Source organism: Carettochelys insculpta, chromosome 24, assembly GCF_033958435.1.
Source record: "Carettochelys insculpta isolate YL-2023 chromosome 24, ASM3395843v1, whole genome shotgun sequence".
Taxonomy (NCBI): Eukaryota; Metazoa; Chordata; order Testudines; family Carettochelyidae; genus Carettochelys; species Carettochelys insculpta.
The window spans coordinates 15,564,132-15,581,557 of record NC_134160.1 but is presented as its reverse complement, the minus strand read 5'-3'; the positions used below and the strand labels follow the sequence as shown (position 1 = coordinate 15,581,557).

The 17,426-nt window shown below is 48.3% G+C and overlaps 1 protein-coding gene across 9 annotated transcripts in view; it reads left to right on the top strand.

The window, feature by feature from the left end:
• The window catches only part of PUM1 (pumilio RNA binding family member 1), a 209,043-nt gene that overhangs the window by 79,565 nt on the left and 112,052 nt on the right, over positions 1-17,426 (top strand). For 7 of the 9 annotated variants that reach the window (XM_074976097.1, XM_074976096.1, XM_074976095.1 and 4 more), the window contains exons 4-5: positions 14,585-14,693; positions 15,903-16,081. In XM_074976097.1, coding sequence (XP_074832198.1) covers positions 14,585-14,693; positions 15,903-16,081 — 288 coding nt within the window. The remainder of the gene's footprint in view (positions 1-14,584; positions 14,694-15,902; positions 16,082-17,426) is intronic. The other 2 variants (XM_074976100.1, XM_074976093.1) reach the window with 1 other exon arrangement.

Sequence of the window (17,426 nt, the reverse complement as noted above, 5' to 3'; positions counted from 1 at the left end):
GATGAGCCATGCACAGGTGAGGTGGGCGGAGGAGGTAACCATGTGAGTGGACAGGAAGCAGAGCAGCAAGCTCTGGAATGGCTTCTGCACTCCCTGCTGTGTGGCCAGGCGGCAGCAGGAGCCCTTCTCTGCTCGAGCACTCGCTGCCCAGAGCTGTCCCTGGTGGCAGACAACGGGGAACGCAGGAGCCTGTCCCCACCAGGGGGGTGGTTGCAGCAGAGATTTCAGCAGCTGCTTCCACAGTGTTCAGCTCCAGTTGGAGACTTCCAGGAACAACAGCTACTCCTTCAGTCGGGTAAAGAGGGTTGCATGATGGGAGGAAAGAGAAGCCTCTTCTGGGAGTGGGAGAAAAGCGGACCAATGGGCGGACGGGGGTGTGGGGGAAGGCCCCTGAACTCCTTCTCACTGTGGGTGCTGGGAAAAGGAAGGGGGCAAGGGGACAGCCACAACTTGGGCAAGTCCCTCCAGCTCTGTTCCAGTCTGGGTGCTGGGGAAAGAGGATTATAAAGAGGAGGTAGAAGAATTATTCCCCTTGGCCTCTGAGGTTAGGATGAGGAGCAATGGATTTAAATTGCAGCAAGGGAGGTTTAGATTGGACGTTAGGAAAAACTTAAACACTGGACTAACTTGCTTAGGGTAGATGTGGAATCTCCATTGCTGGAGATACTTAAATGAAGGTTATATAGACATCTATCAGGGGTGGTCTAGAGACAGTGCTTGGTCCTGCTATGAGGGCAGGGGAATGGACTTGATGACCTCTGAAGGTTCCTTTAGTCCTAATGTTCTATGATTCAATGAAAAGGCAGGAGGGGTAGTGACAGGCAGCTGCAAGGTTTTTTTTCCAACTTTTTGTGATAGCTTTCTTCTTCATGGATGTGTTGATGGTACCTATGTTAGAAGCCTATTCTTTAATTTTATAGCTTGCTGTTTTCTGTGTGTATTGCCAGGCCAGTCTTCAGTTTGAGTACTACAGCTCTGAATAGCTTGGGGGCTGGATGACTTTTAACATCATCTCTCGTAGTGTTAAATGCCACATTCTAACGATTTTACACATGTTGAACAAAACCAGATGCTATAATGTCCATGTGAAGGCAGGACTGTTCTTCAGTGTTCTGATGTTTTGGTGTGCTTTGTCAATATGAGACAACTTTGTACAGAAAAGCACTACATAGTCAGAGAGAAGGTTCTTGGAGTGATAGTCACTTAAAAATATTTGTATCAGAATTTTGTATACCCCTAGCTTCTGATTCCCTTTAAAAGTACAAAACAAACAAACCATTTTGGGATGTAAAGTAGTAAGACAAGATGGACTGATTTAAATGGGCAATTAAATGCTTTCTGAATCTCCAAGCATTTACTTGATTTAAATCAGTGTCAAGGAACTTTTACATATGTACTTATTTTCTAAGCAAAAAGGCATTCTCATTTGTAGATATAACTAATAAAATGTGTTGATTTACAAGAAAGTAGTACCTTTAATAGTAGATATCTTTATATCCTATTATTGCCTAGGAGGGTATGCTAGAAGTGAATGCATTTATTTTAAACAAATCCATAGAATCGTAGGGCTGGAAGGGACCTCAGGGGGTCATCTAGTCCAGCCCCCTACTTTCTAGCATGATCAATCCCAACTAAGTCATCCCACCCAGGACCTTGTCAAGCTGGAACTTAAAAACCTCTAGGGATGGAGAATCCACCACCTCTGTAGGCAACACATTCCAGTGGTTCACCACCCTCCTGGTAAAGTAGATTTTCCTAGTATCCGACCTACTCCTCTCCTTCTGTAACTTCAGACCATTGCTCCTTGTTCTGCCATCTGTCACCACTGAGAACAATTTCTCTCCATCCTCTTTAGAGCACCCTTTCAGGAAGTTGAAGGCTGCTCTTAAATCACCCCTCAGTCTTCTCTTCTGTAAACTAAATAAGCCCAAATCCATCAGCCTCTCCTCGTAGGTCATGTGCTCCAGCCCCTTAATTTTTGTTGCCCTCCGCTGATCCTGCTCCAGCACATCCACATCCTTTTTATACTAGGAGGCCCAAAACTGGACATAATATTCCACATGTGGCCTCACCAGTGCTGAATAGAGGGGAACAAGCACTTCTTTAAATCTGCTTACAATGCTCCTCCTAATGCACCCGAGTATGCTGTTAGCCTTCTTGTCTACAAGGGCACATTGTTCACTCATATCCAGCCTTTCATCCACCATAACCCCTAGGGGTCCCTTTCTCCTGTACTGCTGCTTAGCCAGTTGGTCCCCAGCCTATAACAGTGCTTGGGATTCTTCCTCCCCACGTGCAGGACTCTACACTTCTTGTTGAACTGCATCAGATTTCTTTTGTCCCAATCCACAGATTTATCCTGGTCACTCTGTATCCTGTCTTTACCCTGCAATGTATCTGCCTCCCCCCCAGCTTAGTGTCATCTGCAAACTTGCTGAGGGTGCAATCCAGTCCCTCATCCAGGTCATTAATAAAGATGTTGAACAACACTGGCTCTAGAACTGAGCCTTGGGGCACTCCACTTGAAACCAGCTGTCATCCAGATATTAAGCCATTGACCACTACACGTTGGGCCTGACCATCAAGCCAGCTTTTTATCCATCTTATATTCCATGTATTCAATCCATACTTTCTCAGCTTATGGGCAAGAATGTTGTGGGAGATTGTATCTACAGCTTTGCTGAGGTCGGGGTATATCACATCCACTGACTTCCCTATGTCCGTAGAGCCTGTTACCTCATCATGGAAGTTAATCAGATTGGTCAGCCATGACTTGCCTTTGGTGCATCCATGTTGACTACTCTTGATTACTTCCCCTCTTCCAAGTGCTTCAAAATGGGTTCTTTGAGGATCCCCTCCATTAGTTTCCCAGGGATTGAGGTAAGTCTGACACTTTATCATGTAATATTTTCAGATTCTGACTGATGCTTTAGTATATTAGGAAATGGTTAATGTGAAATCATAAGTATTTACAGTTTGAGAGCTCAGTCTTTCAGAACTCTAAATAGGGAGCAGTTATAAAATAGGAGCATGAGACTGTCCGGGTGGGTTCAGTGGACGATTTTCATGAGGCTCATGATGACATTTCCTGCAGTCAGAGGCCAGATGTTAAGTCTCTGGTGACTTTGCCAGACTCTTGCATCCAGTAGGATAGCTCTGCCCGCTCCATTCTCGGCCCCGCCCCTGGGGTTAAGCCCTTAATAAAAGGGAGATTTACGTTAGGCAGTAGGAGAATTCAACCTTGATTACTATTTTTGGTTCTCTATGCCTTAAACATTGATTCTGTTCTGGTATGGTTATGGTCTGAAGAAATGGGTCTGTCCCACAAAAGCTCACCTAATAAATTATTTTGTTAGTCTTCAAAGTGCTACTTGACTGCTTTTTTGTTTTGATAGTATATAGACTAGCACGGCTCCCTCTGTTACTTTCAAACTGTAAGGGTAGCTAAGCACTGGAACAAATTATGCCAGGTGGCTGTAGGGCCTCTGCTATTGCAGATTTTTAAGAACAGGCTAGATCAGGTGTCAGCAACTTCTTGGAGGCAAAGTGCTGAAATTTAACCATTTGACTTCTGTGTATTGTCTGAGTGCTGGCGATACTTTTTAAAGTCACTAACAGTGCTGTTTCCAACAGCTGCATAAATAAATAAATACACAGAACTTTACCATTTAGTTGGTGGTCTTCTGTTAATCTAGAGGTGCAGAACTTTACCATTAACTGGGCTTCTGTTAATCTACAGGTGGAATGGCTTTTAGCAAGCTCACGGCTGCATGTCGGAGAAGTGCAGGGCTGAGTTCCTGTGTCATGTGCTAGTGAAAGTAAACTCACGTGCTACTCTTGGCACCTGTATCAGGGTTTGCTGACCTCTGGACTAGATGAACACCTCTCAGGAATGGCTAGCTTAGGGGTTCTCAACGTTTACATTTCTGAAGCCTCTTCTCCCCCACACCTGCATAGTGTAAAAAACTCCAAGACCCACCTGTGCCATAGCAGTTGTTTTTCAGCCACAACTCAGCTTCCCCCTCCCGCCCCACCCCTCCTGTGGGAGCTCAAGCTTTGGCTTTTTGTCTTGGGCCCCAGCTGGTCTAATATTAATGCTGCTTGTCAGACTCCAGAAACTTGCTCACAGCCCTTAGAACGTCATGGACCTCTGCTTGAGAACTGCTGGTCGAGATCAGTTGTTTTCAGCCAGTGGTTCTCATCCGGGGCCCCATGGGGAGTGGCAAGTAAATTTCAGGGGGTCCATCAGGCAGGGCCAGTTTTAGACTCATTGAGACCCAGGGAAGAAAATGAAGCCCCGCCACATGGGGGTGAGCTCCAGGACCCAGAGCCCCTCAATCCAAGAATGAAGCCACATTTAGCTTTGTGGAAGCCTCAGTTGTATGGTGCACCAGACTGTTGCCGTGCTTGCTAATATGGCCCTGGTTTTTATGTGCATAAAACTAGTGGGCGCAGGTGGTCTATGGGGGTTTTTATAGCAGAGGGTAGGGGGACAGAAGGGGGATCTCGTGGGAGGGGTGGAGATTGAGAATTCCTGGTCTAGATGATACTCCATCCTATCTAAGTGCAGGGAACTGGAGTTACATAACTTGTCAACTTGTCCAGACCTATATTTCTATGATTCTGTGGCTAATGATCGTTTGCTGTAGTGTTTCAAAAACAGTTCTCTAGGATGCCATAGAAGTGGTGTTCTTACTCCCAGTCTTTAATTTGACAGTCGTACCATTGTGTTTACATGGAATTCTATTTATTCATAAAAATTCCTAGTGTAAACATCTCCCTTTCTACTTGTTCTCTCGAATGGGTTTGCTTTACTTGAGATTTGGAAGGCGTTTATGAAATCTATTAAAGTTTATTGTAGACAGTTGAAGTTTGCACTGCTCCACAGCATTGAAAAGATAGTAGAAAGTTTAGAAAATCAAACATGAAAATGAACATTCTATTTTTGTCCTAAATTTAATTTATCTTCCATTAGAAGGATGAAATAATAAACATTAACTAAAAATTTAACCCCCTGAACGTGGCCATTTACAATACTCATCTCCAGAAAACAACAGATGAGGCTATAATCCCGTTTGTTTCAGAGGATGAGAATGTTGTGATGAGAATACTTTTAGGAGTATTTAAAATAACCAAAAAATTATATGAAAGCAACCACTGTCTGGCATTTGCTATTAAACACACAGTGCTGCTTTGCTGATCCTTATATGTTAGTATTTTAGATTAAATCTTTATTTTTATAGCAGATTTTGCTGAGGTGGTAAATAGAGGATTTGATGAAGTCCATAGTGAAATAAACGCATTGAAAATCTATTATCTGGGAGCTCATGAAGGGAACATGGTCTCATACATAATTGTATTTGTTGCAAGACTGGGGAGAAAAGATATAATTTGCATGAAGGGGTAGAAGGAGAAAATGTCTGGCAGAATTTACAGCAGTGCATGCCTTCAACAAAAGAGCAAGTGCAGTGCTATCATGTAATCTCAGCATCCTAGATGTTATCTATATTTATATCCCGTTTGGGTGCCATTCTGATACATGGCCTCTTGTTATCTGAGAGAGAGGCTATGTCTGCACTACACGATAAACTCGAATTTAAGGCAGTTAGGTCAATATTACCATGTGACTGTCTTCACTTTAAATATCGTTACCTTGATTGAGGGAACACTAATATTGAGATTACATTATCGTCATTATCTGACAGGTGTAGCTTCAAGCCCAAATTCAAAAGTTGGATTAAAGGCCAGTGTGGAAGTGCCATGTCTTAAAATCGAATTTATTAGCCTCCAGAGGTGTCTTGTGTGTATCCTGCAAGGCCCCTCAGTGCTCCATTCTGGCCACTGCTCTCCAGGTGTGCCAGAATTAGTAACAGGAAGATGTGAAATTCAAATAGTGATCAGGAAGCCTGTGGCTGTGGGATCATGTTTGTGTGAGAGCCTAAGAAATGTCTTTTTCTTTGCTGTTAGCGCTGTAAGTGCATCTACCCATTACAGATAGCCCCAGCATGAAGTTCATGGTTCTGTCTCTATACTCACCCCCGCCTCCCGCACCGCCTGGTGCCAGCCGCTGACCTACCGCACCACATGGAAGGAAGGCTGTTGTGGGGGTTGTGTTTGCATAAGAGCCTGAGAAACTTCTTTTCAGCAGTTTACATTTCTGCACAGACCCCCTCCTCCCTCCCACACAGTCAGGGTCTTTCCTGTGCTGAGCCACATCACGTGGGTAGCCCCCGACCCAATAAAAGGATGTGCCTGCCATTTGGTGCTGACCATGCCACCAGGCAGCACCATGTGCTGCCGCTGGAGGGTGGGGGAGAGAAAGTCTCCCCCAGCGGCTAAGATAGTCAGGGGGAGTACTTCAGGAGGTCTCCCACTGTTTCCTCCCCCCCACCCTCCCGATGCCGCTAGCATGGCACCAGTGGTGCTTGCTGCCACTGGAGGGAAGTCTCCCCCAATGGCTAAGATATTGGGGGCTTGCTGCCATGGGGCGTCGGGGGGGTCCTCCCCCAGTGGCTAAGATAGTCCGGGGGAAGTACTTCAACTGGCCTCCTACTGAACCCCCACCTCCTGCCATGTCTCTAACATGAGACCAGTGGTGCTTGTTGCTGCCAGGGGGAAGTCTCCCCCAGTGGCTAAGATAGTCGGGTGGAGCATTTCAACTGGCTGTCCACTGAATATCCTTCCCCCGCCCCAAGCATGGCACCAGTGCTGCTTGCTGCTGGCAAAGGGAAGTCTCTCTTGACAGCTAAGATAGTCGGGGCACTACTTCAACTACTTAAACATTTTGACCAGCTCTGAAGCCACTGACTACAGCAACCCCGCTGCCAAAAGTGTTTTTGGGGGCTTTGCTGTCCATTGCAGACACCTGCTAGTTTGATATTTCTGTTATATCATCTTTTTGCTAACATCTTCTATCTGTCTTCATGCTTTGGACCACCCTTACCCCCCAAAAAAACCCACAATGGTGAGGGCAAGTTGAGATTCCTGTTTCCATTATAAGTTCAGTGTGTGATATTTCACTGCAATCCCCTGTATTGGCAATAACTGCGCAGTGAAGAGGAAAGTCAAACATCTTTTTCCCCTAGACTTTTCTATCCTATTTCTTCTAACTTTGAGAATACAGTCATAGAATCATAGACTCGTAGAACACTAGGACTGGAAGGGACCTCGAGAGGCCATCGAGTCCAGCCCCCTGCCCCAATGGCAGGACCAAGTACTGTCTAAACCATCCCTGATGGATGTCTATCTAACCTGTTCTTAAATATCTCCAGCGATGGAGATTCCACAACCTCCCTTGGCAATTTATTCCACTGTTTGACCGCCCAGACAGTTAAGAACTTTTTCCTAATGTCCAACTTAAACCTCCCTTGCTGCAGTTTAAGCCTGTTGCCTCTTGTTCTATCCTCAGAGGCCAAGAAGAACAAGTTGTCTCCTTCCTTATGGCTCCCTTTTAGATACCTGAAAACCGCTATCATGTCTCCCCTCAATCTCCTCTTTTCTAAACTAAACAAGCCCAATTCTTTCAACCTTTTTTTGTAGGTCACATTCTCTAGACCTTTTAATCATTCTTGTTGCTCTTTTCTGGACCCTCTCTAGTTTTTCTACATCTTTTTTGAACTGCAGTGCCCAGAACTGGACACAGTACTCCAGCTGAGGCCTAACCAGTGCAGAGTAGAGCAGAAGAATGACTTCTCATGTCTTGTTCACAACACACCTGTTAATGCATCCCAGAATCATGTTTGCTTTTTTTTGCAACAGCATCACACTGTTGATTCATATTTAGCTTGTGGTCCACTATAATCCCTAGATCCCTTTCTGCTGTAAAGTCAGGGTCCCTGCATTATTTTGAGGGATAGGTTGCAGTCTTGGGGGGCGGGGGGGGACATTCAGTGGATGGCCATTTGAGAACACAATCTGTGCACAGAAACCTAAAAGTGCACTGGAAAGCCAAAGACCCTCCCCTCAGCAACTCTTTTTTCAAAAACTTTCCTATCTTTTCTTTCTTCAGGCTTTTCAGGGTCCCTGTATTATTTTTAGGGATCAGATACAGTCATGGGAGGGGAAATGCTCAGCAGATGGCCAGTTGAGAATTCAGATACAGAAGAAAGAGATTTCTGTAATGCTTTTTGCCTTTGGATGCCCCACATTTCTTTTCTTCCAATGGGAAAAATGGACGTTTGCTTAACACGGGAGGGGAATGAGGAAAATGCAATGTGGGAAGATGATTTCAAAGACTAGCGAGCATACCCTGAATGCTATGGGGATGAGGGAACTGTGGGATTGGTTTCCACAATGCACTACTGCAACAGTCAGTGTTTGCCAACTGAGTGTGGCAGCACTAAGTTGACTTTGTGAGGAGGACGTGAGGAGGTGAGGGTAGTCAAAATCGAATTTATAAATTCCAGAATTACAAAATCGATACTAAGAAGTTTGAATATATCTTGTAGTGCAGACACAGCCGGAGAAACTGAAGTTCATCTTGGTTCCTGTGTGGTGGACTAATTTTCCTGTAAGGAAATTGCAATCTTGTCATAGGGTCTTGGAACCCATAGATCTCTGTGCAGCAGCCCTGAGCACTGCATGCCATGTGTCATTGCTGCCAGTTGGGCAACATGGTCATGTAACCGCATGCGTCATATTTTGGACCTTGAGAGCTCCTTGCAAGTTAGGTCATGACCATCACTGGCTACACTCTCCATTTTTTATATCCTCTGATTTATGTGTGTGATCTGGTTGGTATATTTTCCATCTCCAGTGCCATAGTGCTTCCATTTCCTCCCTGGACCACACCACTTCTTTGAAGCGTTTGTTCAACAGTGGTGAATCTTGTACAATACGTCCTGCTGCCCCCTTGTGTTTTTCCCATGGAAACATAGAGATAAAGACTTGTGTTTATAAAACAGCAGTGCTGCTAGTTTCTGTTTTGTTCCTTACTTCATTTAAATTTGTTCTGTGCCTGCTTCTTGTGCAGGCTTTGCCCTCCTGAACTGTTCAGTTCCATTTGACTGTTTTCTTACTTTTTAAGAAATGATTCTGTTGTGGTTGGAGTTTCTTTAATGGTCTCTTTCATTTAGTTGTCTCTCAGTGCATCTTTAGTAATAGGCTTGCCAGGGCACCAAGGCAGTAGTGTTGCTCAGTGTTAAATATTTAACTGCATTGATTGTTGCTGCATAACTGAATATAATCTTTTTAAAATCTTTAATGTGAGGTGCAGTAGACGGAATTCTGCTTTTCAAGGGTGGGGTATTAGTCGTATTATACATACCTGTTTTGCTCTCCTTTGTGTGACGTGTTACTCTTGAGCTACGTCTACACGTGAATGCTACATCGAAATAAGCTATTTCGATGAATAGCGTCTACACGTCCTCCAGGGCTGGTGCCGTTGACGTTGGGCAGCACCACATCGAAGTAGGTGCTGCAGGGGAGCGTCTACACGACAAAGCGGCACACATGGAAATAAGGGTGCCAGGAACAGCTGCAGACAGGGTCACGGGGCGGACTAGCACTTCCAGGGCAACAGCTAGCTGCTCTCTTAAAGGGCCCCTCCCAGACACACTCAGCCTGCACAGCATGCGGTCTGCAGAGCCATAGGCATGCATACCTCAGCGAAGCAGTTATGGACCCGCAGCAGCAGCAGCCAGAGGTCCACCCAGCCGCCCCTGCAGGGGCAGTGCTCACCTTGCTCATGCCATGCAGGAGGCAGCTGATCACCTTTTATTCATGGAAGAGGAGCTGCCCCCAGGGGAGGAGGAAGCAACCCCAGACTTTGCTAACTCCTCCCCACCCCCGGCACACGCTGCCGGCTGTGGAGCTACCCCACGAGCACTGACTGGTGGGAGCGGCTGGTGCTCGGCGAGTGGGACGATGACCGCTGGCTCCAGAACTTTCATATGAGCCGGCAGACATTCCTGGAGCTTTGCCAGTGGCTCACCCCCGCACTAAGGCACCAGGACACCACCATGCGGCGTGCCCTCAGCGTGGAGAAATGGGTCGGCATCGCTGTCTGGAAGCTGGCCACTCCAGACAGCTACCGATCCATGGGACAGCAGTTTGGCGTCGGCAAGGCCACCGTTGGGGCTGTCCTCATGGAGGTAAGAGGACCCATGGGGAGGGGAGCCCTGGGGGGAGGAGGGCCAGACACACCCTGCACACCCCTCACTGGTGCTCTCCCATGTCCTTCCCCTGCAGATCGTTTGCGCCATCAATGCCCTGCTCCTCCACAGGCTCGTGCGGCTTGGGGACCCGGATGCCGCCATCGCCGGGTTTGCCACCCTGGGCTTCCCAAATTGCTTCGGGGCTCTGGATGGGACCCATATCCCCATCCGAGCTCCGGAGCACAGCGGAGAACGCTTCCTGAACAGGAAGGGCTACCATTCTGTGGTCCTCCAGGCCTTGGTGGACAGCCGGGGCTGCTTCCTGGACATTTATGTTGGCTGGCCTGGCAGCACCCATGACGCCTGGGTATTCAGGAATTCGAGCCTGTGCTGCTGGCTGGAGGCGGGGACCTACATCCCCCAGCAGGAGATCCCTTTGGGGGACACCACAATGCCCCTCTGCGTCGTCGCAGACGCGGCGTACTCCCTCCGGCCCTGGCTCATGCACCCTTACACAGGCTATCTCACAGCCAGCCAGGGGCGCTTCAACACGCGCCTGAACCATGTGCGCCAGGTGGTTGAGCGCACTTTTGGCTGCCTCAAAGGGCGCTGGAGGTGTGTCCTCACCCGCCTTGATGCGGGCCCACCAACATCCCCCAGATTGTGGGCGCGTGCAGCGCACTCCACAACCTGGTGGAGAGCAAGGGCGAGGCATTCTTTCAGGGCTGGGCTGTGGAGGCTGGCAGGGCTGACGTGCAGCCACCCGCTGCCCCCAGTTGGCAGGTGGACCCCGAGGGGACCCGGGTCCGGGAGGCCCTGTGGGCCCATTTTGACCAGGCCATGGGGTGAACGCTGGCAGGCCCCCCACTGCACCCCCCCATTCTCCACAACACTCCCTGCCCCCACGCCCACACCACAGAGCACCCAAGAGCACACCCCCCCCCACTTTTCTTGCAAATAAAAATAGACCTGTTTTTCTTGAAACCACAAAACAGTGAATTCTTTTATTATTACTACAAATGTGTATATATATATATTATATGATGAACAGTGGAACACAAGGAAGGGGAGAACTATTTACATGGGGGGGCAGGTATCATAAAATACCAGGGGTCTAATACAAACTATATACAAAATAATGGGGATATGTACAAAGGGGGAGGGGGGAGCCACGTCTTGGGCCCCGCACCCCCTACTGTGCAGCGCTTGGGGTTGGTGGCCGCAGCCCTGGCTGAGGCTGGCTGGGGGCCGGGCGAACTGGCAGATAGGGCCGGCGTGTGTCAGCAGGCCCCAGGTCCCCCTTGGCAGAAGGCCCCTCGGTGGCGGATGACCCCTCGGTAGTGGACAACGGGTGGAGTGGCAGGTGGAGCGGGCAGAGTGGCGGGCGGTGCGGCATGGGGGGCCAGGTACTCTGCAATGCGCTCAAAAGTGTGCATAAAGGCCCCCCATGCCTCCTGGCGCCAGGCCAGCGCCCGCTCCTGCAGTTGCAGGCACTGCTCGTCCACACGCAGGCGCTGCTCTGATACTTCCAGCTGTCGCCGGAGGGTTGCCAGCAGCTGGAGGTCCGTTGCCAGCCCCGCCCTGGGGCTGGTCAGTGCTCCGCCGAGGGTCTGGCCTGCAGCAATGGCCCTGGTGGGCTCTCGGGCACCACGGAGACCTCGCTGGCGCTCTCCGGGCCCTCTGATGGTGCAGCTGTGGAACACAGGGGAAGAAGAGTGGAGACAGCCGTTAGTGTGGCCCCCGAGCCGTGGCCCTTGTCCCCCCACCCCTCTGGTGCTGATTCCCCATCCCCGTCCCTGGGAGATGCTGCTGCTGCTGGGTGTCCCACCTCCTCCCCCCGGGGGACCTTAGGTTCCACTCCCCCCATCCCCAGGGATGGGGCATGGCACTGTCGTGCTGGGGGGGCAGGGGCTGATGCACTCTTCTGAGGGACATGCCACTGCTGTCTTGGGACCATGGTCATCTGGGCATGTGGAGGGCCCTGGTCATGTCTCTTGTCCCCACCCCTCAATCCCGGGGGTGTGCACCTGGGGGGTACATACCTGACGGTCCGCTCCCACGGTCGGGGGAGACCTTGTGGGCGGACACCCTGCTGGAGCTCCGTGATGGCAGCACGATCCAGAGCCCCCCGTCGCTGGAGGAGGATTCCTCCTTCTCCTCCTCCTCCTCCGGCATCCCAGGGGTGGGCTGGGGCGGGGGGGACGACTGGGGTGCAGGGCTTGCCTCCGGGGCAGACTCCACCTCAAGGGCCTGCTGGGGCTCATCAGCCGAGGTGTCAAGAGTGGCCGGCGGGGAGGAGGTATGCCGGGGGCCCAGGATTTCCCTGAGCTCCCTGTAAAAGGGGCAAGTGGCGGGGGCGGCCCCAGATCGGCTGGCCGCATCCCGGGCCCGGGCGTAACCCTGCCGCAGCTCCTTGACCTTACTCCTGATGTGGTCAGGAGTGCGGGCAGGCTGACCCCGGCCAGCCAGGCCCTCGGCCAGCCAAGCGAACGCATCCGCGTTCCGCCTCTTGCTCCCCATTACCTGGCGCACCTCCTCCTCGCTCCAGAGCTCCAGCAGGTCCTAGATCTGGGCGTCTGTCCAGGAGGGGCCCCACTGCCTCTTCCAGGGCTGGCTGCCAGGCTGGGAGCCCTGGCTCCCCTTGGGCTGTTGCCCTGGAGGTGCTTGGGGGGCTGGTGGGTGGCCATCGCAGCGGGGGGTGTGTGTCTTTGGGCTTCAGGGAGGCGTGCAGGCTGGCTGCGTGTTACTGCTGCCGCCTGCATGCTCTCTCAGCTTCTTGCACAGGAAGGCAGGGGGTGGGGAGCTTTCAGGGGCTGCTGCACACGGCGACCATAGAGCGCAGGGGCTGGAGAGAGCGTCTCTCAACCCCTCAGCTGATGGCCGCCATGACGGATCCTGCTATTTTGATGTTGCAGGACGCGGATTGGCTACACGTGCCCTACTTCGACGTTCAACGTTGAAGTAGGGCGCTATTCCCATCTCCTCATGGGGATAGCAACTTCGACGTCTCACCGCCTTACGTCGATGTCAACTGCGAAACAGCGCTCGCCACGTGTAGACGTGGCAGGCGCTATGTCGAAGTTGGCGTGGCTACTTAGAAGTTGCCGGCACTTGTAGACGTGGCTTTGATATCTAAATCCATGAATCTTTACGTATCGTTTTCATGGAGAACCTAATGTTTTACAGTGTGTATCTGAATCACACAGGACTTCAGGTTAAAACATATACTAAACAAAAGTTGTGTATTTGCTATTTTTAACTCCCCGACCCCCATAGGTTTAAAAGCTGCTTATGCTTGCTTCCTCAAATGTATCTTCATCTCCTTCCCGCCCGGATATTTACGTGAATATTGGCTCTGTAATCCTGTAACACTGAGAGTTAACACACATCTGTTAATTTTATAACCTGGAACTGCTCTGCACTTTGAACATATGGGACAGATTGACTAATCCTGCGAAAAATTCAGTTTATACTGTGCAGTAATCCAAACCAGAGATTCTTGAGTATGTTTGTTACTCTCCAAGATTCTTCGTTCTGCCCAGAATTCAGCAGACGAGAAGTGTAATAAATAAACATGCTATGAATATGCTGTTCTTTCTCTGTTTCTGACTTGCACCACCACACCTACTGAGCCCAAGGATTTAATTTAAAGGTTGTACTGTTAATATCTATAGCATTTAAGTAGCTGTTGAAATTCCTCTTGGCATATGTGGTTGCCATAAATCAGATGTTTTCTGTATGGAACTGGTATTTTCACAAAGCATCTGTTAAGCCAGACATATGTTTGTGAAGTGTCTCCTTTTTGCTGTCACTCAGCTTTCCTGCAATTGATTAAACTGAAGGTGGTTTTCTGTCATGCTGCCCCTAAATGAAAAAGAAGAGTTAAGCCCCTTTTCAGAATAACATATGCAGTAGCTTAGAACTGTTCTCTCACATCACTGTTTACAAATATTCTCCAAAGAATCACCCTGAACTCTCAGGGATTGCTCTGGGAGTTGAGGGTGCTTATGGGAACAGATCTGCAGTATTTGCATGTGAGAAATTTAAATTCTTGTTCCCCACCACTGGAGTGAAGATTGTATAGGTAACGATACAATCCAGATGAAGTTCTGTATCATTAAAACACGCTCTTCTGTTGAGAACATATCTTTTCAACTGACATTTGTTACAAATGGCTCTTGTGTACAGAAATGTGTAAATTCTGATGTGGGGTGTGTGTGCTGTGTTTGTATTTTATGCATAAAGTATGGATGTATGTAAGATCCCTCCTATTGTTATGAGTTACTTTATGCTTCCATGGGGTGTCACAATTGCTTTATTGCTCTCATCTTGGGATAATGTAAGCAGTCAGATTGTAAAGCACCTATCAGCTTGTTTTAACATGGTGGGGATTTTTTTGTTTGTTTTTTGTTCTGTGAAGAAAATGTTCATCGTTTACGCTTGCACTTTTATGCTAACTTTTAAACGTATTTGTTCTTTTTTATTTGCAGCAGCTGTTGCCAGGTAAAAAATTTTGGGAAACTGACGATTCAAGCAAAGACGGACCAAAAGGGATATTTCTGGGAGATCAGTGGAGAGACAGTGCTTGGGGAACATCAGGTAGCTGAATATTACTTATTTAATATAACTGGAATTGAACACAGAAATATGTAGCTATCTTCCTCAGCAGGCTGGCTAATCCTGAATGTCACAGCTGCCAAACATGTCAAAAACCTGGTCATCTCATACCAGTCCCTTGTAACATACTAAAGCTGATCTTTATGAAAAGCTGAAATCCTAAAAGAAACAGTAGAAATACACAGGGCTTGCAATAATTCTAATAGTTACAAAGTTCATGTTCTGGTTTGGTTTTCACTAAACAGTGGATCCCAACCCACCACTGTGTTGCAGGAACTTTCTACAACTGTCACTGTGTCCTGGGGCACATTTATCCATCAGCTCTGCACTCTGGAGATTGCAGTCTGGTCTATGGGATCTCTCAGCTCCTGAGGTTTGGCCTTTCTCATGTGATGAAGAAGTGTGAGGCCAAAAATGAGTGGCAGTTACCTTGTGCACCAGGTTGCAATGCCCAGAGCTGGGAACTGAGTCCTGGGGGACAGGAGCTACCACTATGGAGTGAGAGGTGGGCTTGCTCTCCAGCCCCTCTCCTGACTTCCCACCTACTACAGAATATTCCCTCTTCACTGGGATAGGATAAGATTACAGTGTTCATATGTAATTGTGGACCTCAAAAAAAAAACAAAACAAAAAAACAAAAAAAATCCCACAATTCTGTTCGTTATGGCTTAGAAAAATGTTTGGGATCCTCCGTTCTAGTCCATATTGTTGGAATCATTCTTAAACTGCTGTTTGCCACTTGTTTTGGGTTGTATACTAGGGAAGTTAGTGTTCGGCTTAACTGTTAAGTCTAACCCTTAATAGCCATCCTTATTGTTTTTGGTTAAATGGTCAAGGCTGGAGCAGCAAACAGTCCTTATCCACAGGGGTTTGGGGTGAGCTCTGCTCTTCATCAGAGATATTTTAATAATGAATTCACTAATGGGAAGGCCTTGCAGGTATCCTTAAACTGTCAAAATGGTGTCACTTTTGTTTGAAATTATCCATATAACCTGCCCACTCTACAAAGCTTATCTTGTGACTTTCTAGTAACGTTTGTAATTGGGTTGAAAGCCAAGACCCTGTTTCTGTTGCATGTACAGTGCCTGGCACAGTGGGATCCTGGAGCGTGACTCGGGCTAAAATTTTAAGTAGTACTGCTACTAATGCAGTAATTATTATCTTAAATATATGTATGTGCACTTTTTATAGATCATTCTGTTTCCCAACCAATAATGGTTCAGAGAAGACCTGGCCAAGGTTTTCATGTGAGTAGTGATGTCAACTCAGTGCTGTCACCACGGTCAGAGAGTGGAGGACTTGGAGTTAGCATGGTGGAGTATGTGTTGAGCTCATCTCCTGGGGATTCCTGCCTCAGAAAAGGAGGATTTGTAAGTGTGCCTGACTCTGAAATCTGGGTTTCCGTGATTTGATTTCTGTACATTTGTTGCTGTTTTTCATTTCCTTTATAAAAGAGAGAGATTCAACCTCGGTGTTATGGTCTATATCTGCCATCCTGTCAAAATGGGTAAGCCATCAGCTTGGTGGTGGTTCATGGTGGTGGTAAGTGGTAGGATGTGGTTGTAAGTGGTAGGGTGTGGGAGGAGTAAGTTAACAGTGGGAATTAGGTGACCAGCACACACTGGTCTTGTTGGTGAACTCACCCAGCATGTTGAGATTCTACACTCCTGGCTAGAAAGGGCAAAAATACTTAATGAATATTTGTGGTCTTTAGTACCTTGAAAGCAGGGGTGGCTAACCAGTTAGGGACTAAGAGCTACGGACAAGGTGCAAAGAGCCTCAGCTATTTATATAGATAGATAATATGTGGCTCCATCCCCCCCAGCCAGCCACTGCCCCCAATTGTAAATGAATGCTCCTGAGCCAAGCACCCCAGTCCCCCGCTCTAACTCAGTGCCCTTCCCCTCCCCCAGAGCCAGGCACCCCCAGGTCCCTGCCTGCTCTAACTCAACGCCAGTGACTCACCAGAGCTGCCACTGTTGCTGCTGCCGCCCACTTCTCCCACCAAACACCAAGGTGTTTGTGCAGAGTGGTGGACACCATTCCCAGCATGCGGCTCCAAGGAGAGGCCACATTTAATGGCTCAAAGAGCATTGGCCATCCCTGCTGTAAAGCATTCTTTGCTATGAGGTTGTTCTGGTTCTCAAAAGTGTTCCAGAAATCACTGGGCATTCACACGTGGCACCTTACTTAGTGAGAATTTGCTCCAGGACTGTTCTCTTTTCTGTTGCCAGTGTTTTGCTCCACGCTGTTGGTTTCTGGCAAAGAAGGGAGTAGAGCAGCCAGCACATGTTGTCTGTTAACTTAGACCTTCCTTACTTGCATGAAGGGAGAAGGGTATAATCAACTCCAGCCTGGTGCAGCAGCCTTCCCAGTTGCCTCCTCCACAGAGTGCTGAACGTCCCCACCTGTGGTGGTCCTGTGGGGCTAGAACAACCCCCTGCCCAAGGCAGGCAGAGGGCTGCTCCAGCCTATACTGATGAACGTGTAATATCCCTAAAACACAGTTTTTTCAGTCTTCCCTCAGAAGTCATGTATTCTAGACTTTTAATCATTGTTGTTGTTGTTTTTCTGGACTTGCTTCAATTTGTCCATGAATTTACTGAATTGTCGTGCCGAGAATCAGAGCCTTGGGACTGGGAGGTTGCCAGATATTCTGGATCATGGAGAGGTAGACCTAGCAATGCATAACACTAAAGAAGGACAAGTTCTTCA